The 26,779-nt window shown below is 37.1% G+C and overlaps 1 protein-coding gene across 6 annotated transcripts in view; it reads right to left on the bottom strand.

Moving 5' to 3' along the window:
- Positions 1-26,779, bottom strand: part of UTRN (utrophin) — a 379,666-nt gene that overhangs the window by 68,451 nt on the left and 284,436 nt on the right. For all 6 annotated transcript variants that reach the window (XM_014950829.1, XM_014950828.1, XM_014950830.1 and 3 more), the window contains 5 exons: positions 21,191-21,320; positions 9,690-9,958; positions 7,434-7,580; positions 5,920-5,998; positions 631-691 (listed from right to left, as the gene is read on the bottom strand). In XM_014950829.1, coding sequence (XP_014806315.1) covers positions 631-691; positions 5,920-5,998; positions 7,434-7,580; positions 9,690-9,958; positions 21,191-21,320 — 686 coding nt within the window. The remainder of the gene's footprint in view (positions 1-630; positions 692-5,919; positions 5,999-7,433; positions 7,581-9,689; positions 9,959-21,190; positions 21,321-26,779) is intronic.

Below are 26,779 nucleotides of genomic sequence, written 5' to 3'. Positions count from 1 at the left end.
TAAGTATTTATTATTATTTTCAAAATAAATATCTCAACCATTCTCCTTAGTAACCAAGGTATTTGTATAATTTTTAACAATGTTTACATTAATATCAAGAAGTCTAAAAACTTCTCAGAAAATGAGAGGACAATCAACACGTGCCTATTTTCAGAGGAATTTTGCACAAAATGATGGATGGGTTCTATAGCTATTAGTCACCACTGTTCTGCTATAGGTTAGAAAATTTCCATTTTTTAATTGATTATGTATTCAGCTTTTTTCCCTTTACTCTACAGTTTATACTGTGGATGAGCCCCACACATAAGAACAAGCCTAGTTTGAATTCTGATACTGTAGTACAGTGGAGCGTCTCTGCTATTTCCTATCTGAGCGGAGCTTTTGGTCAGGGTTTGTCATTGATACTTCTATACTGATACCCTATTCAGGGTTTGGCTTTTTATGTATTTCTAAATTATACAGTATGCAAAGCAATAAACATGAAAATATGTTGTATATGGAGTGTAACACTATGTAGAGAAACTCTTGATAACATCTCCAGTTACTACTTAGTACCTATGTTTTTCTGACAGGTGATGGTGATAAGACCCTCTGTTATGCTTAAGGAAAAAAGAATCAAGGCAAACTTACTTGATATAGTAGGGCACCTTGTTATGTGAAACGGATCTCTGCCAGGGAAACTGTACTGAGGCTGAGGAAATAAAAAGAAGGTAAGTATTAAAAAACATCTGTAAAGAAAAAAAAAAAAAGAACCAAACAAAAAACCACACAACTATTTTGTTTATTTTACAATTAAAACAAGCAGAATAAATTAAATGGGAACAACTACAATTTTCCAGACAACCTTCAGTAATTACAAAATCAGCTGGAGAAAATGACAGCAATCTATCAATATGATTTCTAGGCATCTATTTGATGCCAAGCTGGAAATAAAACAAATGTGGTGATTCTTCTTCAAAGAAGGATAATAAAGCAAGAAAGAATAAAAAGCAAGCAAGCTATTCATCCAGAGAAAATGGAGACACTGGTTTTCCTACCTCCATAGAATTATTATCAGTTTAAGCTTTGAAAATAAATGCTTCCACTACTATAATTAATGCTCGGCAGCAGAACAAATAGGAGATGTATCAACCTTATTTTTATTAATTATGAGCCTTACCTCCTATTTGCAACTCAAATTAATATTAACACTATATGACCAACAAAAAAGGCATTAAGAACTGCCTTTGCAGTCCTTGCTGAACAGCGATAATCTTTACAGATTTTGTCAAGTCTGATAAATCAACAGATACCATCCATAACATCAGGAAGCTGCCTGCACGCTGAGCTGCAAAAGGCATACATGACACTACAACTCTGCTTATCTAATGATCCCAGGAGATAAAAGTGCTCAGTGCTCAAAAGTGTTCAGACCAAGAGGACTGCTGGTGCACAACTTAGAAGCAGCTATTTACTGAAGAACCACAGGTACACATACTTGTCCTACCACAAATTAGCAGACTAGCGCCTGGTTAATTAGGGTTTTATCACAGAAGATACTCACTTTACTAGATTCACTGTAGAAGCAGAGATTGAAAGAATACGTAGGAATAACTGATCACTGTGGGATGAATTTATACTGTACACCACTTCCAAGACAGAGTGCCTACTCCTAGGTGCTAACACAGCTTTGATCCACACTGGATCTCAAGTAATTAAACTCTCAATTAATGTAATTTTCTGCAAGCATGGCCCACTTTAGAGCTCATCCCTCTTCAGAAAAAAATTCATTTGAAAGTAACTCTCTTCTCTTCCCCTAAGACCTCTTGGGCTGCAGCAAAGACTTAGAAGCCATGTAAACCCCACAGGCTGGTGCTGCTGCAGAGGGGACCAGGTCTTGCCCTGCTCCAAGCTGGCTGCTCTCTGAGCAGTTTAATGGCTATGACCTCTTCCTGGACCAAAAAAAAATGTCATGGCTTCTAATTTAAGCAACATTCACATGCTGGAAGACAGATTAACTGGGAAGAATATTTGGGAAACTACAGGAATCAAGTTAACCATATTATTCATTTGAAAAAATAGAGAAAAATTCCATATTGCTATTTAAAGAACAGAATAACATTTGCAATAAAGAGGTAAGTAGTTACCTAGTAAAGAAAAAACAAACATAATAAAGGCTAACTGCTCAAATAGAGATAGTTAACTAAAAAACAATCCTTAAGCATTCATAACTCTGGGAAAATAAAAACAAAAAAAAAACAAAAAAAAAATTAAAAATCAACCAGATAGGTGAGGTGGCTATCAGCTCTAGAGTTTCATTCTTTAGTATTGCAATCTGGCACCTATGGTGGCTCTGGTACTACTACACTAATTATTTCAGCTGCTTAAGAAGAAAAATCTGGCCACAGTTCGCTTAGGTACAACTTCTGTGCTAAAACAGACTATTGCTGTTCTGCACTGAAAGAGATGTGGGCTAAATCACATAATAAATTAGACTGTTAATTATTACACATCAAGTCATACTCTATTTATTTGGGAACAACCTTTCCAAAAACATTGCAGCTTCTCTGCTGCACGAAACTCTGCAAAATGAAATTCCCATCCTTTTTTTAAAAATCAGTTTCTCGACAAAAACTGAACAGGGTAGTTATTGATTCTGCCACTCACGAGCAGGCCTGGAGATATTAGTGAAGCTGGACACCACTCAGAGCTGCTCTGAGAGCAGTCTGCTTGAAGACCAGGCTATTTGTTAGGGAACACGAGGAGTCAGCACTCAGTGGATGTTTATGGATTATTCTAAGAAAGCATATAAGGAACAACAGAGAGGAGTGGACCTTGGGCCTTAGGAAGTAATTGAATTACAGAAAAAACAAGTTATTGTTTCTAAAGATAGGACAAAGCAAACCAATTTTTTTTTTGCACAGAATAACAAATTATAAGGATTCTTCATCTTTATCAATATTAGGGATGTGTAAAATTTACTGATTAGTCACTAACTTGCAAGCAGCTTATTTTCGATTTCAAAAGCACTGAAAAATAGAGCAATCAAATTTCTACCTAACACTGATGGGAGGGGAAAATAGCTCAGCAAAGAGAGGGATCAGTGGCCAACTAATAGTACTTCACCTCAGCCTCCTCCTGCAGGACATTTTAGGAAGGGCCAATGTCATATGGTTTGGTAGTCTGCAAAAATATTCTGAAGCACTTTCCTAGCGATGGGCTGGGTGAATCCCGTAACTGGTGTTCCAAGAACTCCAACAGCAGTGTTAAACGCTGCACTGTGTCTGTTTAGTAGAGAAACATTACTAGCCACTCCAGAGGTAAAATCACTGGATGAAGGGGGCTGGAATCAGGGTGCTAGTTAATCTCATCTAGGCTTACTTTCCCATCAAAGGTTGGACCAGATGATATTTTGATATTTTCCAACCTGGGCTATTCTATGATTGTATGAATCTGACGAACAGGTAGAAATGGGTGCTTTGCTAGCACAAATTACTGATTAAATGACAACTGGGAGCTAGTCAGCTGAAAATGGTGTGACAGAAAGCTATGGTCTCTTGTTAGGATTTGGAGGAAGAGTAACAGGTAGGTCAGGTAAATTTAGAATATCTGCTGTCAAATGAGCACAGATAGAAACCTCACCTCTAATTCAGAAGTGCAACTTTGAGATAAAGACTTGCACGAGACACACCTATCATAATCTTAGTTTTAGGAGTTTGAGGTTACTTTATTCAGACTACCGCTCTACTTGTTCCTCACAGTTAGAAGTCATTTATTGCTGTTAAAAAGGTTTGAAAAATTTGATTTGGAATACGCACTATTTCAACCTGTCAGGATAAACCCTTCATTTTTCCAGATTTAATGATTTTCTTATTACTTTCTTTTTGAAGGTACTGTCCCTGGCTTTCATTTAACAGACTTTATAAAAAGTTGCAGATATTAAGCTCTGTAACTCTATCTAGTTCAAGCTTTAAAACCAGATTTATTTTTATTTAAGAAATTTTTGCTGTAGTTTGTGTCGGGAAGGAGATTGATTGTTTCTAACAAATAATTTAAGTGGATAACTGCATTTGGATAACTATTTGGTTTTGCAGGACTCTGATACTTGGCTATAGCTCTTAGCAGTATCTAGCAAAATGCATTCTGGAAATTTTCCCTTCTTGACTTTTGTATGTAACATAAACTGAATGTCACCTTAAGCCTGGAGCAGATGCCCTAAGCAAAGCTGAGGCATGCTGATAAAGCACTGCATAGTCCATAGTCTTTTTGGACACAAAACTATGAATGTTTTATCCAGCAACAAAGCCAGTTCACAATTCAGTCTTGAGAATGCATTTATTTCTGTGGCATGCTGTAAGCGAAACCAAGGAAATTATCCAGGTCAAGGCAAACAAAACCAGCCAAGTTTGCCTGGCAGGCTTCCCTGTTTTACTTGTGGGCTTTTTCACTGATCTGCTTTTTTTGGTTTTTCTTTGTCTTTTTTTGGTCTCTTTTGTTTCCAGATCAGTCACCTGAACATTCACACTGGTCCAGGTGAGGAGAGGTGACCAGCCTTAACAGCCACACAGGAGTGAAGTCAGGAACTTCTCAAACCAGCCAGAGGAGGGGACACTGCATTTTCTCGATGTTGCTTCCTAATCTGTTTTAATTACACAGTCTAGACTTACTACTCTCCCAGATGCTTTATCTGGCATCTTTCAACTGTGCCAAACATACCGCTCTTTCTATATTCTTTTTAGCAAATTATTACATACAAATTGACCTGTACTCTCCACGGTTAAGGTTACAAGTTTGTGATTGGAAGGGCTACAAAACCATTGTGGCAACACTATGCAATACTTCTAATGGGGTTTAAAAAGAATAAAACAAAAAATTCTATGCTTTTAGATTTGTTTGTTTGTTCTGCCAATTAAAAAAAAAAGTACAAAGTGGCTCCAAGAATCATTATTTTGCATAACAGCTGTAATATTTTAAATGCACTGCATCTTGTTTACCATGATGTTTACTGAAAAAATAGTTGTCAATTTAAAATAAGAACATGGTTGTTGCATAACTCAAGAAAAAAAAAAGATATATTTATTGTTTCAAATTATATTAGCTGTTTATCTAGACAGTGACATGTAGCAAGTGAGCAGCTCTGTCCCACTTTTTGTGTTCACTTCTCAACTCCTGTAATAATTTTTTCTTTGTTATTGAAGCCCTCAGTTGAAAACCAGAGAGCTGACTGGGTTAACACCTTGTATCATTAGCTCTGATCATGGCAGATAGGCTAGAATTTCAGAAAATCAGCATGGATCTTGATATCACAACCAATCTATCTGTAATGAATAAGTCAAATGAAAACATAGGAGCAAAAGTATCTGCAAGGATGGGTCTCAAGAGGAAGTGATGCAGGTTTGCTTTCCCCACCCCTTTATTTGAAGTTCATTCCAGGAATGTAAGAATGAAGGCTTTAATAAAAAATGTAAAAAAAAAACTAAAACCAAACAAAACCAACCAGGCATGCAGCTCTTCCTTTCTGATATCCTGGCAAGTGCAGAAGCAAAAGGAAATTGGGGAAAGAGGCAGCAGGGGGATGAAAAGATGTGGTTATGAACACAAAGATTCTGGAACAGCCACAGGTCAGACTTTGCAGCAAATGGAGGACAAAGAATCAAGCAACCTGGTTGAAACCATAACTCAATGGTTATGGTTATATTATATTATAATATTATATATCGCTATAATAAGATATTATAGTGATCCCCAAAGGAAGCATGCCAGTGAGAATGTCAGTGAAGTTACAAAGAGGACACACTCCTACAAAACCAGGGAGGTAGATAATAACACGGAAGAGGAACTTCGTGTTCCACAAACCATACAAAAACCTGGAGTAAAGAGCAGTCAGCGTTTGAGAGAGCCATCGTCTCTCACGTGCATCTGTTAATTCAAAGAACTTACTGGAAAGAAAGTGCTGCGATGCAGGCCCAAAATCTCGGTGCGCCTCCTGCAACTGTTTAAGGCGATCCTCTACAGACACCTACACATAAACACACATACACAAATTTTTTACATGGCATTTACTTTATAACACAAGGGTCATGATAATAAAAAGACTTGTTTACGTTCACTTTTAGTTAAATAAATTTAAGTTGTCTGTGTGTCATAGCACTTATTGAATGTCCAGCTATTCAAGGCTACTTTTTTCTTTCATTTTCTTGATGAGAGGCATGTTCATATCTTGCAGTGTTTTTGTACGAGTACTGCAGATCAATAACAAACAATAGTAGTTTCATGGTGACTACAGCCGACTGCTGAAGTTTCTGACCTCTTCCCAAACCTTCCTTTGTCCAAATTTCCACAGTCAGCAGGTCTCAGTTTGATTGTATTGATCTCTCTGTGCCTTTCCAGCACAGAACCATTTTGGAAGATACCACTTCAGCGGCTGACATGACTCCCCATGGTTTACTAATTGAAACTGCACTAGCACACCCAGCAGTAGTTTGGCTGCTTAGTTAACTCAATTTGAGAGGATTTAATAAAAAAAAAAAAGAAATCCACTACCAAATTACATGACAAAAAGGAAGGACCGATATGACACATTAATAGTTTTGCCTCAGGAGTGACTGATTCAAAACGACTAGCCCAAAAGCTGATGCCCAGCTTCTGAAAATTCAGTCCCACTACCCTCAGCTAGAGGCGACAGACCCTCAATCCTTCCCCCAATTCTTTCAGACACTTAATATCACCCTTAGAAACCAGGTAAAGAAATAAATAGCAGCTGATTCACAGTAAGAATTTCCTACCAAAAAAAAAAAGTGAGAAAGTGCAAAAATTGATAAATGAACTTCAATTGATGTAAGAAATGTCATTAAACTATTCACTGTGAAATTGTGCATGAGTATGAACTGTAATCAGGCCCATTGATTTACCTTTCTCAGACCATTTAAGTACAATAATCATAACTATGCAATATGAATCTCTCTCGCAGCATACCCTCTTCTGTTGTATGATGTTAAATGTGCTATCACTTACATCTTGTTATAGGTCTACTAATACTTAAGTCACCTTAAGTTAAATTCCTTGCAGAATCTGAACCTTCAAACCCAAAATAAAACAAATTTCACAGGAGACAGAAACACAACAGAAATATGTACACGAGTTTTCAGTAACAATGACTTATCCAGTAAAAATACTGCTTTAAGGCACACAAAAAAGCACACAGCAATAGTTCCCACTAGTCTCCAGAGATTAATGCAGTCTCCTGAGTAAACTGACTTGAGTAAACTGCTGAGTCAGCTTGAAAGGAAAAGCTTTCAGTCAAGCAACAGAAGGAAAGACAGCTCCCTTTGGTACCACTAAAGTAACACCTCAAAGATAGAAATAATAAACAAATTGTAATAATGCATCTTTTAAGAGAACAGAAGAGAGTGAGAAACATCCCCCCCATCTACTGTACACATTCAGAAGAATACCTGTAAGAGTTTCCACCTCATATTAAGATCATCCAGTTGACGAGACATCTTTAATGATGGATAAAGGTCAAGTGGAGATAGTTGACTGGACAAATCATTCACTGTTTTAACTTTCAAGTTGATGGGAGCAATTTCTTCTCTAAAAGCCTGTAAGAGTAAGAAGCACAAATTTATGCTTATCGGACATCTGAGCAGCACAAAAAACACTAAACTCAACGTGGTGCTGATTTGCCCAATGTGGCAGCTTATCCAAAACAACTGTACAGAACTCCAAATTCTCCTGCAAAGAAAGTTCACTCACTTCAATATTCCTATTAACTCCTTCATATCCATCTTTAGAGAAAAACCATAAGAAATTTACCTAAACACCCATACCCGAATTGCACCCCTAAAACAATTTACATCAGTTTTTCGGTATTTTTAGAGCTTTTCTTTCCGAACAGAAATAGGCAATGCTCTAATCAGGAGCTTTAGCAGTATACAGCTTGTCAAATACTCTTAAGAAAAAAGTATGTCCAGTAACTACAGTTTTCCAGTATTAAGCAGCTGACAAAAATTCAATTTAAAAGCTATTATTGAATTAGCAAAGCATGAAGGAAGGTATCTTCTAAGGAACAGGAGTCCAATGTTTTACCTGATTAGAACTGTAGAGTAGAACTATTACAATGATTAAAAAGAAGAAAAAGGTTTATTGAATCAAATGGAACTAAATACAGTATTAAGACAAAATTGATGCAAGTCTTAGTTACAGTTGAAAAGATGCATCAAATGACTTTCTTGCTGAGAGCAGTTAATTGTTCAGTCCTATAAACGGCTTGATTAAACATCATGAAACAGGCCAAAAACAACTGGAAAAAAGATTTTCTTTGGACAATGCAATTATTTACCTCCCTTCAAAATCTCTCACATCAAGCCTAGGAACAGAAGGCACCTACTGGTAAGAAAGAAACGTTTGGCTTCTGGACAGGCAGCAGCCCCTATTACTTCAGCAGATGTTTCAGTTTTCCACAGCAATGAAAATCTGAAAGACTCTGCTTTACTAGTCTTTACAGAAAAAGCCATCAAGATATGACAAATTGCTTCTTAACATGAGAACAAAGAGCTATTCAGCATCAGCATCTACATGCTTGCTTTAACATCTATACTAAAATGTAAGAGGGGAAGGAAGAGATGCATTACTCTTCTCAAATCAACAGCAGTCTGATATAAATAGATTTTGACTGCCTTTGTTTTAAAGATTTTGGTTCCACTAAACATGAAAGTAACAACATTCAGAGAATGAGGATGCTTACATTGATACGTTTGAAATAGGCACTGGAACAGTTTTCCCAGGGAAGCTGTGGCTGCCTCGTCCCTGGAAGTGTTCAAGGCCAGGCTGGATGGGGCTTTGAGCAACTTGGTCTGGTGGGAGGTATCCTTGCTCATGGCAGGGGGGTTGTTGGAACTCAATGCTCTTTAAGGTCCCTTCCAACCTGAACCATTCTATGATTTTATGATTCTATGGAATGATGCAGTCCTGTGTTAATTTCGTATGAGTCCACAGGTTAACGTATGCATAAAGAGTGAGCATTTACAGAAGACTGGTTGGAACCCATGACCCTTCATTCTTCTAACACCAGTGTCCCATGTTGAAGATGTGAACTAATCAGGTAAATGACCCCAAAGTCCTCTGATGTCTTGCAATATTCATTCTTGAGCTAAGCAGGGGACGACTACTACCAATCATGAGTAGCCACGCTTTGGGGTGCTGAGCCCTGTGTGGGTGGCCTGGAACCCTGGCTGCAGGAACTGGTATGCCCACAGGAGCTATACATGATGGCCAAACAGATCTGACAGCTTGCCACTTCAAAAAGGAGAAGAACGTACTGCCAGCTGCTAGGATGACAACTGACTCAGCTTACTCATATTCCAGTGCCTGGGCAAATCTCCAAACACAGCCATGGCCTAACTTTGGATTAGATAGTATTTCTAGGAGGAAAATATTTAAATCCTAGAATACAATTTTTTTCATTTAATAACTGTTATATTCCATACAGATCTGTAGCTTGCTGATCACACGTGCTTATGGAATCATAGCTAATACAGTGAACGTGGCACAACACTGGACTTTCTTTTAGACCTCAGACCTAGTCTTTAAAGAGCACTTTAAACTATAGGTGAGAATTTAAGTATACAGTGTGTACTGACTAGGGGTAGAAGAACGGAGGGGTCTGACTTTCACACAGGCCAAGTATTTTCCAGGAGCTTCACACTTACTGTAGTTTTCTCAATGTGATCTGGTAATGAATCGATAAGCAAGTCTCCCACAGGTTTCCAGCCATTCCTCACGTTTTCAGCCTCCTTCAAGTCAGCATCAAGGTCATCCATGGCACACTGCAAGTCTTTCAGTTTTTCTAATGCTTTGTCCACTTGCTTCTGCCAGATACTGGCACTGGCATTTAGGTTCTCCCATTTCTCTTTTACCTCTGTTGACTGCTTACGCATAGCTTTGGCAATCCTCATGGCTTTCTCCTCAGGAGTCAACTCTGCAGAGGGAAAGAAAACTTAGACTGTTAATTTTTTCTCTTATTTGTGTCTAGTTAAGCAGTCAGGTACATGCTCAAGACAGTCAGCAAATCCAGAGTCAACTCAAAATTTATTTCAGCAGGTACAAGGTAGAAGAAGGTCCACCTTGCCATAAGAGAAATAAACCTTAATCACTCCTTATGTCAAAATAAAGCCTGATCAGAAGATGGGAAACTACTGCTGACTTCCATATATTATGATATCTGCAAAAGGCAGCTGCTGATTTGGTAGTTTTGGAGGCATAGGGGAAGGAAATCAAAGATCATTCTTCCCTACTGGAAACTGCAATAGGGAATCCGGGGACCATTTCATGCAGAAAGGACAAGAACAGTGCTTTGTTCCTGGATCATTCACCACCACCTTCCATCCTACCCCCAGGATGTCTTTTCTCTTCCTATTTGCTAGCAAAACCCAAGGTGTACTGAGTCTCATTTGCTAGCAAAACCCAAGGTGTACTGAGTGCCACATGGACAGTGGTTCTGCAGCTTTACAACCACTTTTCTGTGTTAACACCAAAGTCCTGAAAAGCTGTTCTAAATAGGTTTTGTAAATCTAAGAATGTTCAATGAACCTGTTGACAGAAGAAGATCCAAGCTTATGGTGAGCTATTTCTCACAAATTTCAGGCTTATGTGTCTAAATCCCATTCCAGCAACCATGGAAATCCCATTCATGTTAGCAAAGACCGGCTGCCACTGAATAAGCAAAACCAAAATGGGAAAACACACAACCTCAGGACATAGTTACAGGAGATGATACAGATTATTTCAGTAAATTGCTTATATTTAAATCCCCAATCTCTGGTAAATCTGCAAGACATGGGACAGAACTCCACCACCATAGATACGCCTCAGCCTTCTTTGACAACAGGAACTGAGTCAGCTGGTGGCTTATCTCTTCTCCACAGCAGATGATTTCTGCAAACCACTCGGGTGGTCTATCAGTAAGAAAACATGCTGCCTTTCCCGGGTCTTCAATCTGATACTGCCCAAAACCCAGACAGTCAGAAGGCTAAAAAGAAAACCCTAAGACATCCCCAGCAGGTCCTGTTGCTACTGCTCAGAGGGGCCTTGCTGAAAAAAGTTGGGGGGCTTCACTCACTAGGGAAGACTTGCTTCACTAATGACAAACAAACAAAGCCAGTCTCAGAAAATTCCCCTTCTACATAACAACCTTGTGGTTTCTGCAGGCAGAGAAGCAAGCAGAGGAAACTTGACATAATGCAGAAACCAGAGAACAAAAGAAGGGGGAGAAACGTGGCATACAGTGAAAACAAGCCAACTGGCCTCCTAGTCACTCCTATATAAAACCCTTGAAAAAGGTTTATCACAGTATTCTTGTGACTAAAATTCAAGTGTTGTCTATGAATTGTACACAGTCATGCAAAGACGAAAGCACCATTTTTGTCAGAAGTCAAATGAGACATACGATCTCCTATTTAGTGATACACTGCCTTTAAAATTATTATAACTGACTAAGATGGGAGTTGCTAACTTGGAAAAAGAGGGCGAGAGAGGAACATACAAAAAATGAGGCGGGGGGAGGGGGAAGAAGCTTTTTGCTTTTCAAAGGCTAGATGAATGTCAAAGTAAATGCACTGTTATGGTTGCAAAGGTTCTCTTACTATGCCTCTGGTGATGCAACTATTGTTCCATAACACCCAATGTAGAGAAGCACACTGCAAGTAATTAATACAAAATTAATGATTAGAATACATTCCATTTGTTGCTGCACAAGGCAACTTGATGAGAAGTGGTTACGTAGGAGAAAAAAGTACCGCCAACAGTAACCAAAGGAGAATGGGGGGTAAGGACAACCAACAAAAGCCAACATTACAAAAGGAAGGGAGATAAATACCTAGGCTGTATGTTGCAGAGCATGTTTTGACTGCTAGAAGTAGAAAAGCTCTTTTAAAAATCAGAGAGACATTTGAAGAAAGAGTGGAGCTGAGAGGGAAAAAAAGAAATGTTGAGCTTACCAATGCATTTCAGTGGCTTGCTGGGTGTCAAAGGCTACACACGAGAGCACTGCTCATTGCATTCTGCCTGCAAAGTCAGAGGCTTGCCAGGCTTAGGGATACCACATTGGCAAGTGGGTATTTGAGAAGAATGTAGGGAGGTACAGTTGTGACAAAAACCTGAATGCTTAACTAGATGCGAAGGGATATAAAATATGTATGTAGCTCTGGGATACGGAGACATGGAAGTAACCCACAATTTGCAATACTGACAGACCAGAATAAAGACGAAGACCAAAGACAGGCTGTGATAAATCGTACCTTGTCTCTGGAATTCCAGCAATTACAGTAGAATAAACTACAACACGGGACAACACTGCTTTGGGATGATCTTTACCCCAAGCTTTGTAACAGATTTTAGAAAAAGGAAAAGAAATAAAGCTTAATTTCCAAGCAAAAAACCCTTTCAGATAAAAACTGTTGTTTTAAACAGCTACAAATTGCTTTTGCATAGATATCAAAGAAGTTGTTACTGGAAGTAATTTTTGAATTATTCATCATTAAGAATAATAATATACCATTGAGAAACGAGAATCCACTATAGTTCAGTAACAAAGGGTCTGTGAACAATCTAGAAGCCAAGCTAAATTGCAGCACGCAGAAAAGTTGCACCTAGAGGCAGAGCTCAGTAACAAAGGATAACTCATAGGCTGAGGTATCCTATTATATCCTACGTTGCAACTATAGGTTGAGGACAACCACGACTCAGGAGTAAAAGCTGCAGGACTTTAAATGAGGATTAAGGGAGCACCTAGAGTTGGAACACATTACACAATGAAAGGGAATACTGAGCTCCATTGAAAGGGGACAGAAAATTCCTGACACAGTGTTTGTTGACATCTTAAAAATGTGAATATAGGGGACATTATACCCAGAAACTGAACTAAGTAGAAGTTACACAGATGCAAAGGTGTAATCTGCCATTTTTACCCAACTTCATGTGCTTGCATCATCCTTTATCTGTTATCACAGCCAAATCCTGCTAATTCTGCATAAAAGAGTAGGAAGCTGGAATGGTTTAACAGTTCTAAACTGGATTATTAACAGGTCATTTAAAATGATCAGTCACCTGTCAAGGAAGATGCTGAAAACTTTAGTACACAGATGCAAAGGTGTAATCTGCCATTTTTACCCAACTTCATGTGCTTGCATCATCCTTTATCTGTTATCACAGCCAAATCCTGCTAATTCTGCATAAAAGAGTAGGAAGCTGGAATGGTTTAACAGTTCTAAACTGGATTATTAACAGGTCATTTAAAATGATCAGTCACCTGTCAAGTAAGATGCTGAAAACTTTAGAGCTGCAAATCTTGCAAAACTTTTTGGTTGTCCATAAAGATACTGACGCAACAGATTTGATGAGTGATTCTCACTCCAGCAGAAGTAATAAGGAAAAAGTGGCTGTAGCAATAAATGGGAATAGAAAATGGCAACAACAGCCTGACTTTGGCCACCTAAAACAAGGCAGCTTTATCCATTGGTAGGCCAGTCACATATTTTGGGAGGGAAAAAAAGTCCAGATTGACTGGGGTGATACAAGTATCCCAACAGAACTGAAAACTGAAACATCTTTTAAGATCATTTGTCAAATCAGTGTGATTGTACAAGGGCACCTGCCACACATTTTATTTGAAAAATCTTAATTCATTGCAAGACTGCTTTATTTCACAAAAGCCTTAGAAATGCTTGTTATCTTGCCCTAAAAAGACATTTACTAGAGAAATAAAGTAAAACTCCCATTTTTATGAGCTATAAAACTATTCAGCATCTACTCATTTAAGAGAGAAATAAATGTTGTAAAACTTCATGTTTTCCATCACAAAACCCCAACTTATTAATGAGCAACACATTACTTTTTTTTTTAAGCAGATAACACATTCTCCAACGTATTGGTTGTATAGCACAGAATTGTAAACCTCATTAAAAATGCCTTAACAGTGAAAACTTTGTTCTATGAGTTTGGAATTTGTTTCACCAGTCTGTCATTAAACACAACAGCACACAGAGTTCCTTTTTGCTGTGAAAAAACACTACACAGTGGTTGTTGCTTTTTTGGTCCCCACTTAATATAGTCTCCTGAATAATCAACGTTTTTCCTTCTCCCCCTCCCCCTTTTTTTTTTAAATGGTACTTATTGCATTATCTCCACTTTAGCAGCTGCTCAGAAAGTAAGAAAAGCCTATATTCACTGGACCATCTGTTTACCAGGGAGGAAAGATATTAACTGACCTTGCAGTCAGGCAGAAAGAGCAGAAAAAAAAAAGTCTGCTTTTGTAGTGGAAAAAAATTGATTTTAAAAAGCAATTTTTGTCGCAAAGAAAACAATGAAAGCACCAACGCTTTTCTGTGTCTCTACCAGAGACAGAGTGCCATGGAAGTAAAACTTTCAAGCATGAACTTTACAGCATATAGCTTCCTTACATGCTTACATATATGGAGAATGCTTACTTAGGAAAATTACCAGTGAAGAAAATCCTTAAGAATTCATTTCAGGTCTCTTAAACGATTCCTAGCTCTAGCAGTTTCGATTCTAAGCAATTTTGCTTGATCCTCATTATATGGATTTGAACTAGCGATCTCTTTCCGCCTTGCCACAATTACATTAAATTCCTATTGCTTTTGCTATATTCTTAAGAAAATATGCTAGAACTGGAGCTGACTTCATGCCCCTTCACTCTCCCATTATGTCAAATGTTGTATCTTCCTTGGTTCAATCAATCGTTGCAGCAAAAAAACAGTGGGTGACACAGCATTGTAATCATTATGAAACACTTTCAGAGCATTTGAACAGACACAATGGCACATTGTCAAACTCCCAAGCAGAAAAACTAAGAGCAGTGCTATCATTGCATGATGAAGCCTTTAGCATCGCTCCAGCAAAAGCATTCTCTGGGTTTCTAACAATCTTGACAGAAAACTTAGTTCTGATGGGATGGGAATAGGAAGTTTAAAGAATAAGCAGCAACTGGCTAATGTGGAAACATAGCAATTAGTCAGACTCCAAGCATTCAATCATGCAAGCATAACCCAGTGTGTCACCTTTTTCTCCTACTCAGATGTCTATTGCATATGTAGTTAAAACAAAGAAAAAGCAGTCATTTTCATCTTAGCCCATTTAGGTTTTCTTCTACCAAAACTGAAAGTTCTTCAAACCAAAGAAATATAATTAAATAAGGAGTGAATGAGGAAAGTCTCTGCAGGATAAAAGACAAATTGCCTTTGGTCTGCAAAAGACAGAATTGCAAAAGCAGAGAAAATGAAAGCCATTAACCTCATGCATGAGGAACAGTTCTGGAAAGGGCCCAGAGTACAGGCTCCAGATAAAGACAAATGAGAACAATGCTAACAAATATACATATCTTTTAATAACATTTGTTGATATTTCCCAGTGGGTGCTGGTGTGAAAGACACAGAAGGACGAAACAGAGAAAACAGCTTCTAGTTAAAAGAGGTAATTAAGTCGTCCCGTAGTATCTGTGTCCAGAACACTAAAGAAGATTACAACAATCCCCAGAACCATGCATTTATCCAGCATAACTAGTATAATTTGTCAACATAATCAAAAGACATGTATTACTTTTCACTAAAAAAAAGGCACCATTTTGTAATAAATGGTGTGATACAAAGCAAGTTCTCAATAGTTTTGCACAATGGATGTCCAAAGTTTGTGTTGATCCAAGAACATAAATTACATATTAATTCCTTTTTAGTCTGCTCCTGCCACAAACCCAGAAAAATCCAAAAATAACAGTACAGTTATAGTCTCACTAAGCTACTACGTCTTCAATTCCTGTTGAAGAGAGTACTAGTAGAGAGAAGGCTTTAAAAACTGTATCCCAGTTACTCCAGGTAAGTAAGGAATTAATCTTATGTTTCTCTCCAAAGCACTTCAACTGCAGATTGTAACAGGCCTTTTATTTCTTCCAAGGATCAATAAAGATTTTTTTTTTTCTAGCACAGCACATATGGCAGGTAGCTCTTCAGCAAGGCTGCAAGAGACAGATATACATCCCCTAACAGCATTTCAAAACAAAACAAAGGCATCTATTTTATTCCAAAACAATGCAAAAATATAAAATAAAGACAAGTCAGCACAAAAGAGAGGGCTCCCTGACTTGATGGTGTCCTATAACAACTTAAATGTTCTGAACAATGTTCTGAACTTTTTGAACGTTCTAAGCAAGTTTCCTCCTCTATACACTTCTTGTTCAATATCCTGCAATTTCCAATCTGTTTTCTTGAGGCTCATTTACAATGACTTTGAACTGTGCTTGCTCTAGAGCATAAGAAAGGAATTTTCTTTCAGGCAAGGTCCTAACCCTTGGCATCCATCAGTCATCCGTGTTGTTAGTAGTGTAACTGAGAATTCTCTTTCAGATAAAGCTTTACTGGTTTCTGGAGTCTTTAAAGAAAGTTGAACTTTAAGAACATGGCTTCCACCCGAGAAGCATCCTGTGTTTCAGCTAAAACCAGGCCATAACATAGCACATAGGTTAAGAACGAATATAACTCTGCTTATCTCCTGAGGTCCTCATGGTTAGAAAGAAATAATAACAAAATTAACCACTATGGCCTCAGGTCAGCCTGTTTCCAATACTCTGCTGGTAAAAATTCAGGCTTAAAGCTTCTTAAGTCCGCATCACCCAGCAAACAGAAACAATTTCCTTGAACTCTACTACTATTACACTAAGCAGGCAACCACACAGACTCTGCATGAAGAAATTCAAGGCTCTACCCAGGTTGACCAAACTTGGAGAGTGGCTAAGAGATCTGTTCAGAAAGGAGCGAAATACTTAGTTTGAGATTCTCTCATGGGTTACGGCACGTTTCTCTAGTCTTACGAAGAAACTCTCAAAAGTCACAAGTGAATGAACTCCAACTAAAACAGAGATAGAAATGGTCAAAATAGTGTAAATAGTTTCTGGGCATGATTCTGCTGACCTCCAGTGGGCCATACCCTCTTCAGTCTCCAAAGCACTCCTAATTTTCACGCCCAAGTCTTCATGCTCAGCCCAGCTGCACAGCAGAGAACAAAAAACTATTCCAGTGGTGTGTGATAGCTGGTGGACAGGCACAAGATGGGAATAGAAATGCTGCCTGCTATATACATCAGAAAACAGCAAATTGCCTATTTCCAGTGAGATCTTCCTTGCTAAGAGGAAAAACTATGGCAAAGAACTTATCTGAAAGTGTTCAGTGGTATGAAGCAAAGAAGCTTGACTTTTATTTATGTCTGAAATAACTTGTGTGTCTACAAGTTTAAATAAAGTATATGCATGTAATTCACTGATATCGATTAAGGATATTTCTCCTATAACATAGATGTGATTTATGGGGTTTTCTACACTTTCAGTTAAGAGGAGATAACAGATGGTAAATACTTAATTTTAAATGTTGTGTTTATCACAACTGCCTTTGCTACCAAGTAACAGCTTTCAAAGCTAGGAATCAGATTGCTGTAAGAAAAGTAGAAGCTACTGAAGTACTTTGACAATACTGCAGACTCCTGGAAACATTCACTATTGCAGTGAGAATCAGCGTTTTGCAGTGAATTAGCCTGCGGTAATCTGTAGGGTGTTAGTTTATGTTATATTCTAAAAAAATTATCTCCACTCCCTCACTGCAACAGTGGAATTTTAAGGACATAATTTCAGCAAAGCGCTATCATTGGTTCATATAACTCTGGGAAATTTAGAAAGAAGAAACCAAGGCTTGCTTATAACCTGATTTTACATTCTTGTGATATAACTGAAATTAACAACAACATAATAGACAATAATGGGTTACCATAAGGAATCCTATAACAAATCTTCTCTTTGAATGGAACAATGAATGTCTGTATGTACAGGTCCTTATAATCGGCCTCGTTTGGTAAAGTTTAAAACTGATTCTTATCAGTTTTCTCCTAAATCTTTCTCATTCCTCATCCTTGCAACAATGCCCTCACCTGGCATGAAAAGATCTAGAGACGGAGGGGGAAAGAAAAAAAAGATGTGGATGGAAAAGATGGAAAAGGAGAGGTTTAAGAAAATAGAAAGTGATTTTACAACCTTTATCCTCTTCAGGTTAGCTAACCCTCCCCGCTAAACACCTCTGCCATTACACAAGGTAAGTAATAGCCTCAAGAAAAAGTGTTTTTCTCATCAATGCAATTTTGATTTAAAAAAAAAAAAAAAAAGTTTTTGCTATTTGTATTACAGAAGCAGCCCAAATCATGTTCAAATCCTTCCCCTTTAACAACATATAAAGTGTACTTCACCGAAGTTAACGAGTAAACAATCTATTGCAGAGAATACCAGTGATTTAGAAGCTGACAGAAAATAAAAAAAAAATAAATAAAAAAAAAACATTTTAAAAACTTACATCCACAACCTTTACTAAAAATGGTTAATCAGAAGAAAAACTGTATGTGTCTGGATGTCTTCAAATCCAGAGATGCAGCTTTCCAGAGATCGATGGCATTACTTGTCAGAAAAAATTTACTAGACTCAGTCCTGGGTGAAATTTAACAGCTTATGATATATAAGAGATCAGAGCAGATGATTCAAAGACGCCTTTTGGCCTGAAAGTCTATTAATCTACAGAAAGCGTAACTGCTCTGTGCAGGGTGCATGTGCCCACTGCTGGCAGTGGGGGCTACACAGGGGTCTCTGTGAGGAGAGACCAGGACTGCCCCATGCAAGGAACAGCCAGAACCAGGAGACCCACCACAGCCCACAGCTGAGGCTCTCAGCCACACCAGTGACACCTCAGGAAAAGTATTTAAGAAACAGCAGAAAATATCAGAGAGAGATAGAGGGAATAAAAAGGAGAAACAACATAGGAAACACACAGGTCAGGGGAGGAAAAGGAGCTCCATGGAAGGGCAGATATTCCCCATGGAGATCCCAGCACTAGGGCGGAGGAAAGGTGGGAGAAGAAAAGGGCAGCAGAGAGAAACTGCCAAGCTGACCATGGACCCACCATCTTCCCACTGTATCACACAACTCATTGACCTGTTGAAGAGGCTGGGTGTGACCTAACAAGTCATAACAAGGGATGAAGAAGACAGGAACGAAGAAGTCGAGTCTGAGGAAAAGGAGAGGAAAGCTGTGGTTTTAACTTTTGTCTTTTTGTTCCCCGCTACCGAATCAGCAATTTACTTTTTTTTTTTTAATTTTGATTTATTATTTTTTATTTTTATTATTTTATTTTTATTTTAAATGAAAATAAATAGTTTATTTTCCCCAAGATAAATCTACTTGGCCTATAACAGTAGTTTGTAAGGGGTCTGCGTCTGTCTTCATCTTGACCCATGAGCTTTCTCACTCCTTTCTATCTTCTGCTTCCATCCCACTGAGGTGGAAGAAGTGAGTGAGCAGACAGGTGGGAGTCTGGCTGGTAGCCAAGACTAACCCACCACGTACTCAAAAAAAAGTAAGTCTATGGAATTACTTAGAGGAAAGTGAGTTCAATGAACATCTTTGAAGCTTCCTAGTCTATTTGATAGATCAATTTTCAAATATGATGACTAGACAAGAGACTAGACTACACCACTTGCAGACCATCTGAGTGGCCATTATTGTTAGGTAGTTTAGCATGGTCATCAAATCCCCTGCTATTCTGTTATCACTGCCATCTGTATAGCACAATGTAAATAAAAATAATAATAATAGAATGCATAAAAAGAATTTATGATGCGTATCACCATCTGAAGTTTGCTCTTGCACTTTCAGTCAACATTAGATTATTGATATCAACCCCTGCTAGAAAACGAACATTTTATACTGGTAACATTTTATGCATTGGCATCATTTGTGATGGGTGGTTCTATGACTTCACAGAGGAGAGTCTGTGACTTCCAACTTTTTTTGTGAAAGAATGAGCAAACATAAAGCAAGCTTTTCTTATTTTTCAACTGTAAGCTTCCTTGTGATTTGGACCGACTGAAACACTAGACGTGATATATATCGAATAAGTTTGAGGGTAAAGACAAACAGAATGTTTTCAGGAGCCAAGAGTTTAAAAAGGAAGCAGTAAGATACATTACAGCAGCTGAGGTACCAGAACCCACGTACTCAAAAAATGGTTCATTGGCTTTAATCACCAGCTATTCAAACTTTATCACAAAGTTGAATTAGGGAATAGGAAACCACATAAAAATTTGCACAGAAATAACATCAACTATGGATGCAGGAAAGATTAGTTGTTTCTAACTTTAAAAGTTTGTGATGAAGATAGCAGTAAGATACATTACAGCAGCTGAGGTACCAGAACTAACCACAGGGAAAAATGGTTCATTGGCTTTAATCACCAGCTATTCAAACTTTATCACAAAGTTGAATTAGGGAATAGGAAACAACATAAAAATTTGCACAGAAATAACATCAACTATGGATGCAGGAAAGATTAGTTGTTTCTAACTTTAAAAGTTTGTGATGAAGATGTATAGGAAGATGTATGGGAAGAAAAAAACTAACTCGATATAAGCAGCTATACTGTCATTTTGTAAATTGTACAGAACCATAAATTATTCACATCACACAGCAACTGTTATTTCTGTAAAAACAGATTAATACCATTTCAAAGAACAATTCCTATGTAATTAAAAGTAAGATTTTATAATGTTGTAGCATATATCAGAAACATAATTCTAGGACTTAATTAAACAGATATTTGGTGTATTTTGCTATTTTGCAGTTATGGGGAGTGGGGTGGAAAAAAATTATTACCTCCTTGTTGGTCTCCGATACAGACAAATACCTCAACAAATACTATGCAAATATCATTTCTAGGATAGCTGTGGTTTATTCCTTAGTTCATCAAACATTCAAATCTTTAAGATTTGAATGACTGCCTTCCTAAAGCTTTGACTTCTAATGAGATATGCCACTGAATACATTTATTTCTACTTGTGGAGTAAACCTTTGCAATAATGACATCTATATATTTAAATGTGTATCCTTTAAATAATATTCTGACTATATTTAATGTGCATATGTTACCATGTTAAGAAAAAAGAAAAGATCAGAACTGATGACAGTGTTTTCAATCAAAAATTGAAGAAGAAAACAGAGATTTTTCTACTACTTCCATGAAAACGTAAGTACTTACAAAGCAGAGCGGTAATGTACTAGAGAAATTTAAGTTCTTTTTATTTCCTTTTAACCATTCCCAGAAGATAGTTATTTTCTGACCTGTTTTTGAATGCAAGCTCCTCCTTGGTTCCTCAGGCCCCTCAATTGGTTGGTCAGCAAGGAAAACTCGTGCCTGGTCCACAGCATTGAGAATGGTTTGCTCTTTATCCTTCAGTTCACGCCTCAGTGCCTTTTGGGAAGGGAAAGAAGAATCCCATTTGTAACTTCATCGTGTGAACAACATATTCTACACCATTTCTTCTGTTTTCACCTCTATGACCAGACCTGTCTAGTGAGTAACGGCCAATATGTCACTCAGACTGCAAGATAAAATGTAAATTTTACAAAAAAGAAATGGTAGGAAATTCATGGAGGCTATAAGGGCAATTTTCATAGAATTACTTGAAGAATTGAACACAAGAAAGAGGATGGTGGTAGGTTTTAATAACACTCACCTAACAGAACCTGAAACTATGACATTTGACTTATGAAAAAAAAAAGAGTAGGGATTTATTGCTATTAACAGGATTGCTAATATGTAGTGGATTACTACAACAGACTATTTTTCTTTTTTGGTAGCTGGAACAACAGAAAATTGCATCTACTGAAACTTGAGAAGATAATTTCACAATTGTGAAAAATAATTGCAAAAGTACTTCACATTCCTTAGATAAAGATATGTGTTATTTGTCTATCTATTAATATTTTTAAAACTTAGAAGATATGTAACCAGAACTCGTTTTTTTTTAAAAAACGCATTCATAAGCAGTCAGCTGTAACGTTTCTTAGAAACATTTTCTTCCATTCAATTTTTTAAGTATAAATCTCTCCCACCTAGAAGGAAAATGCTTTGCATGTTTTATTTGTCCTTCCACCAATAGAAACACACAAGAAGATACTTTAACATTATTAAAATGCTATGCTTAATTTTTCCAATATATTTTTTAGCTCTAATTACAAAATCAAGGTTTATTTGGCTGACACAATCTCTTCAGGCCCCATTCCAGCTCAAGAGAAGCAGTTCATCAGTGTTCTCAACATTACATAATAAAATGAGTCCTTTCCACTAGAAAAAACTCTGAAAAACAGTTACAATGATAGTCTCACAAATGCTACCTTATCCTTCTCCTCAGTAAGTGTCTTGATGCCACAAAAAGGCAAAAAGGCATTTGTTTTGATTTTAGCTTAGCAGAAGGAAAGATGTTATTTCCCCCCTATTCTCCCCTACTTTATTCCTTTATTCTCCTTATCTTCCCAAATCCTTCAACTCCTTCTCACTCTACTTCTGCTCCAAATTAAATTAAAAAACCCCACAAACCCAACAAAAATAAAACCAAAAAACCAAAGCAAAACAAAATCCAACTAAAACTAATCACCAAAAGTGTGCTAACCTCCATTACACTTAGGAACTTGCATTATACAGGCCTATCTTCAGTAACCATTAACTACTGCCTTTGTACAAAAAACTCTTCAGAACAGTGTTATCTCTACATGCTTTGTATAGCAATAATAACAATAAGAAGAACAAGCATTATTATCTGTAGGATTCAGTATATAATATGTTTAATAAGCAACAAAAATTGTCATTTAAAAACCAAGCCCTACTTTGTAAAAAAAAAAAAAATTGTTTTTTTTTACAGAAACCGAAGTATTGCAAAAAGCAGCACAACATGTGTCAATATTTTAATTCCACATAACACACATTAGAATAAGACTCTTCAAAATCATCCATATTTTACAAATCATGAAAACACTCTCTATGCAGGCATTTGCTTCAGGAAAAATGAAGACGGGAAGCCATTATCAGTACTGTGCAATTAAGGCCCAAAACTTACCCATTTAAAAAGCTTTTGGTTAGTAGAGCCTATGCTGATGCATCATTAAAATACAATCTTAACTTTTAATTTCAAAGACTTTTGTCAGGTGAGTACTTCAGTGTGAAGTAGGAAATCTTTCTAGAATAACCCTTTTGTTTTCCTCCATGCGTTTTCCCAAATATTTTCAAAGCATGCAAGCAAAAGGAGACTATGATAGATTTTGAGCCTACCAGTAAATTTCAGCAGATAGAAATGATTTAGAAATGGATCTCTCTTGCTGTGTCTCTCCTGTTTACCTTCACATATTGTGTTCATCAATTTCTCCTGATCACCCTCAATAAAACTTCAATCAAGTCTGACCTAAGAGACCTTGGATTTAATTTTCTGTCCCCCTCCAGCATCCCTGCCACTAAAGCTGTTCAAATTGAGTTTGACAACACAAAGGTTTTAAGACTTTGGCCCATCAACTCTAAGTAACCCACAGTATTCCTTATTAATGTATCTTGACAACAAAATATTTTTCATGAAGGAAACCTTGCAAATGAAATAATAACATTGATATAACTTAGTAGTAAAGAAGAGTATCTGCAGCACACCACAGACTTCTTACATTATGGATTATACTTTTTTTTTTTTAAAACAGACATAGCCATAAAAATAATTTTCAGGACAGCCACTCAGACTTGCACAACTTTATTCCTTATTTCTTAGCAATACTTGATATATCTCCCTGTCTCTCTCTTTCTGCCAGTAAACAAGAACAGCAATGAGAGTACATGATGCAACAACAACCAAATATACCAATAATACCCTCTCTTCCTTCCAGGCAAACCTCTCTGCAACAGAACAAAAAACAAACTCATGTATAAATCTAATCTCGAGCTCAAATATCATCTGTCTTGAGTGAACTGAAGAAAGATTTCATTGGAAAAAAATCACACCTACAAGAACACTACAGAATGAAAGCAAGTCATAAAAAGTCCAGCAAGGCACATAAAAGCTGCAATACTGAAATCGATTATTGTATTAAAGATTTTTCTATAATAAGAAGTGCAATCATGTTTTATTTAGTTTTGCAAAAGATACCTCCTCAATGGCTACTCAGAACGGATGCACCTTTTTCAGCAGAGTATATTACTGTGTCACTTCATTCCCTCTTGTTTGTCATTAAAGACTAAAACAGTTAAAGCATTTGTCCAGCTTTGAGCATAGCACAGCTTTTGTAGAGGAAGAATTCTTTCCCTGTAGCTAGTTATACTTTTCAGGAAGAAAATCAGGAGAAAATACTACAACTTTGGTGTAGATTAAATAAATAATAAGTGAAGGTATGACAAAAGACTTAAGGGAAGCATCTCAAAACTTGTCACTGAAACTGTCCATTTATAAGGTAAACACATGGATGCAGGTATTTTTTGAGTCCTGTGGGTTTGCAGATGTGAAGGCAAAATGAAAATGTGGACACTGAGCACACAGAGAGCATAATTATTTTTTTCGCCATACTATGCTCCTTTATATTTATAAAAGTACAATGATATTTTAAAGCTATTTTGGTCATACAAAAAGGAGGTCTACGTGACTTCGGCAGTAAATCATACCACCATATTTCATACTCAAAATTGTACAATTTCTGTATATTTCAGGTGATGGTATAAACGGGAAGCTTAACTTCCCTTAGTAATATGACAGGTGACAGATTACCAAATCCCACATGCTTCCAACCGCTTTAGTGCATTTTCAAATTCATTCTTATTTCCTACATAACAAGGATGTGGATTTTTAAAGATCCCTGGTGAAACCAACACTAATTTTAGACATTCTCGCTTCTTATGGAAGAAGGGAAAAAAACCCCTGGAAACGTAAAATATGGTGTGCTGATGCAGTGTCAACATAAACAGCTTTCAGAGCTGACCTTAAATAATACTAGCCAAGAATAATTTAAAAAAATCCTCCTTTGCAACCTGGAGGAATTCTTCTACTGGTAGATGGACAGAGACTTAAAAAACTATGCTGTTGAAATGTTTTACCCAGCAATACACAGAGCAACAACTACGAACAGCATTCCAAGATTCATTTGGCAGGTACAAGTGACACTCTTCAAGTTACTTAGCTATGGCAGAGTAACTCAGGACCCCACTAATACATTCCTTCTCTCAGGGAAGGGAAAAAAGGAGTGTTAAACTACCTGATTGACTCTCTATTTTGATTTGTTCTTCTTTCAGTAACTGAGAAACATGTTTTTCCCATTATATCTTTGAAAATTACATGTTATTTATTCTGTTATAATCTAACCCATTTGTCCTCTCTTCATTAGAGATGCTTGATTTCTAATATAAAAACGAACTCTTCTTACAAGCTAACATTTTAAAACTTACTGCCTGAATTTATAGACAAGAAATTTGCCTAAACCAAGGCCTTCCAAAATTTCTGTTGGGAATGCTTTGCAGCTGAAGCTGCACGTTTTCCACTCTTGAAAAATTAGAAAAACTTTTGCTATTCATGAATTTTCACACTGTTCAGTGTATCCTGTAAGCACCTATTTCCTTCAATTGCATCTTTAAATTATTTTTTGAGCATAGTAAGTGGGCTTCCAAAATTATGCACTGTTGATTTACAGCTTCTTTTTTCCTCTTTTGAATTGCGCAGGCTTGTACAGAATAATTCAAGGAGCAGCTCAGCAGTTCCAACAGATGAAGGCAAAGCTAATTTCAAAGAAAACACATGGGATGTTTCTTAAAAACAGAACATATTTAAATCAGGTCTCATTATGCACTCTTTCAAGGAAGTAAAGATGCATGTTATTGTAACTCATATCAGTTTATCACATTGTAGCTTTATGTGCCAATCAGCAGCTCCTGTAGCATTTAATTACTTAGTCATCTTTATTCTGCACCCGGTGCTTGAAAACCTGTTAATTTATACACTAAAATGAAATGGAAAAAAATAATCCGTGGCATATAATAGGGTGGGGAGAATAAGTGGGATGATTGAGAAAACCTGAAGAATGGAGAGATTGTTTATAAAGATCAAACAGAGATCAAGGTTGTGACCGAGTCTCTGCCAGCTGTCTGCATCATTAAAGAATCCACTAGAAAGAAAATGAACGTAGCATGTTTAAAAGCTGCTCCTTCACGACAGACACTATTTAATAAAACACAAATATATAACATTTCAAAAGTAGTTTTGTCTCTGGACACACCTTTGTGAAAATCAGTTCCATAATCTATCTATACCAGTGGATAAGAATACATTCAAATAAAGACTGGTATTTAATTTGAGATGGTGCATCTCACCATGCATATACCTTTTGTTGCTTCATACTTAATCTATGCCACAAAAGAAATAATGAAGGAGAAATATGATGCCTAGTATATGACCATTAATACCTAGAAACACATAGAAACGTGTGCAGCACATGACTGCAAAGATGAGACCCAATCCTACATGTTCGATAATCAGAAACAAACAGTGACCAACACCAGAGTAAGGAAAGGTAAGCAAAGATTGGAGTGGGGAAAAAAAAGAAAAAAAAAAGAAAAAAAAGGAAGCTGTCTGCCTCCATAATAAATGCATATTTAGTATTTCAGATTTTGTTTTCTTTTTAATAGAAGAATCTAAATATAAATTTAAGCTTTGGAGGTCTATCCCACACTACTTGCAAAAGACTTCTCAAAAAGAACCAAAGAGAAGTGAGTGGCAAAGGCTGCATTTCTCTAAATCATCTCTCAGTTTACCATTTACCATTTGGTGCCTCTATTGCTGTCATGGCAATAGTGTGTCCAAATAGGGTGGCAACTACTAGGGTTCAATGGGAGAGTAGACTTGGAAGCCACAT

Source organism: Calidris pugnax, unplaced genomic scaffold (assembly GCF_001431845.1).
Source record: "Calidris pugnax isolate Ruff unplaced genomic scaffold, ASM143184v1 scaffold24, whole genome shotgun sequence".
NCBI lineage: Eukaryota > Metazoa > Chordata > Aves > Charadriiformes > Scolopacidae > Calidris > Calidris pugnax.
The sequence above is the reverse complement of the archived record's forward strand: the minus strand, read 5'-3'. Positions and strand labels throughout refer to the sequence as shown.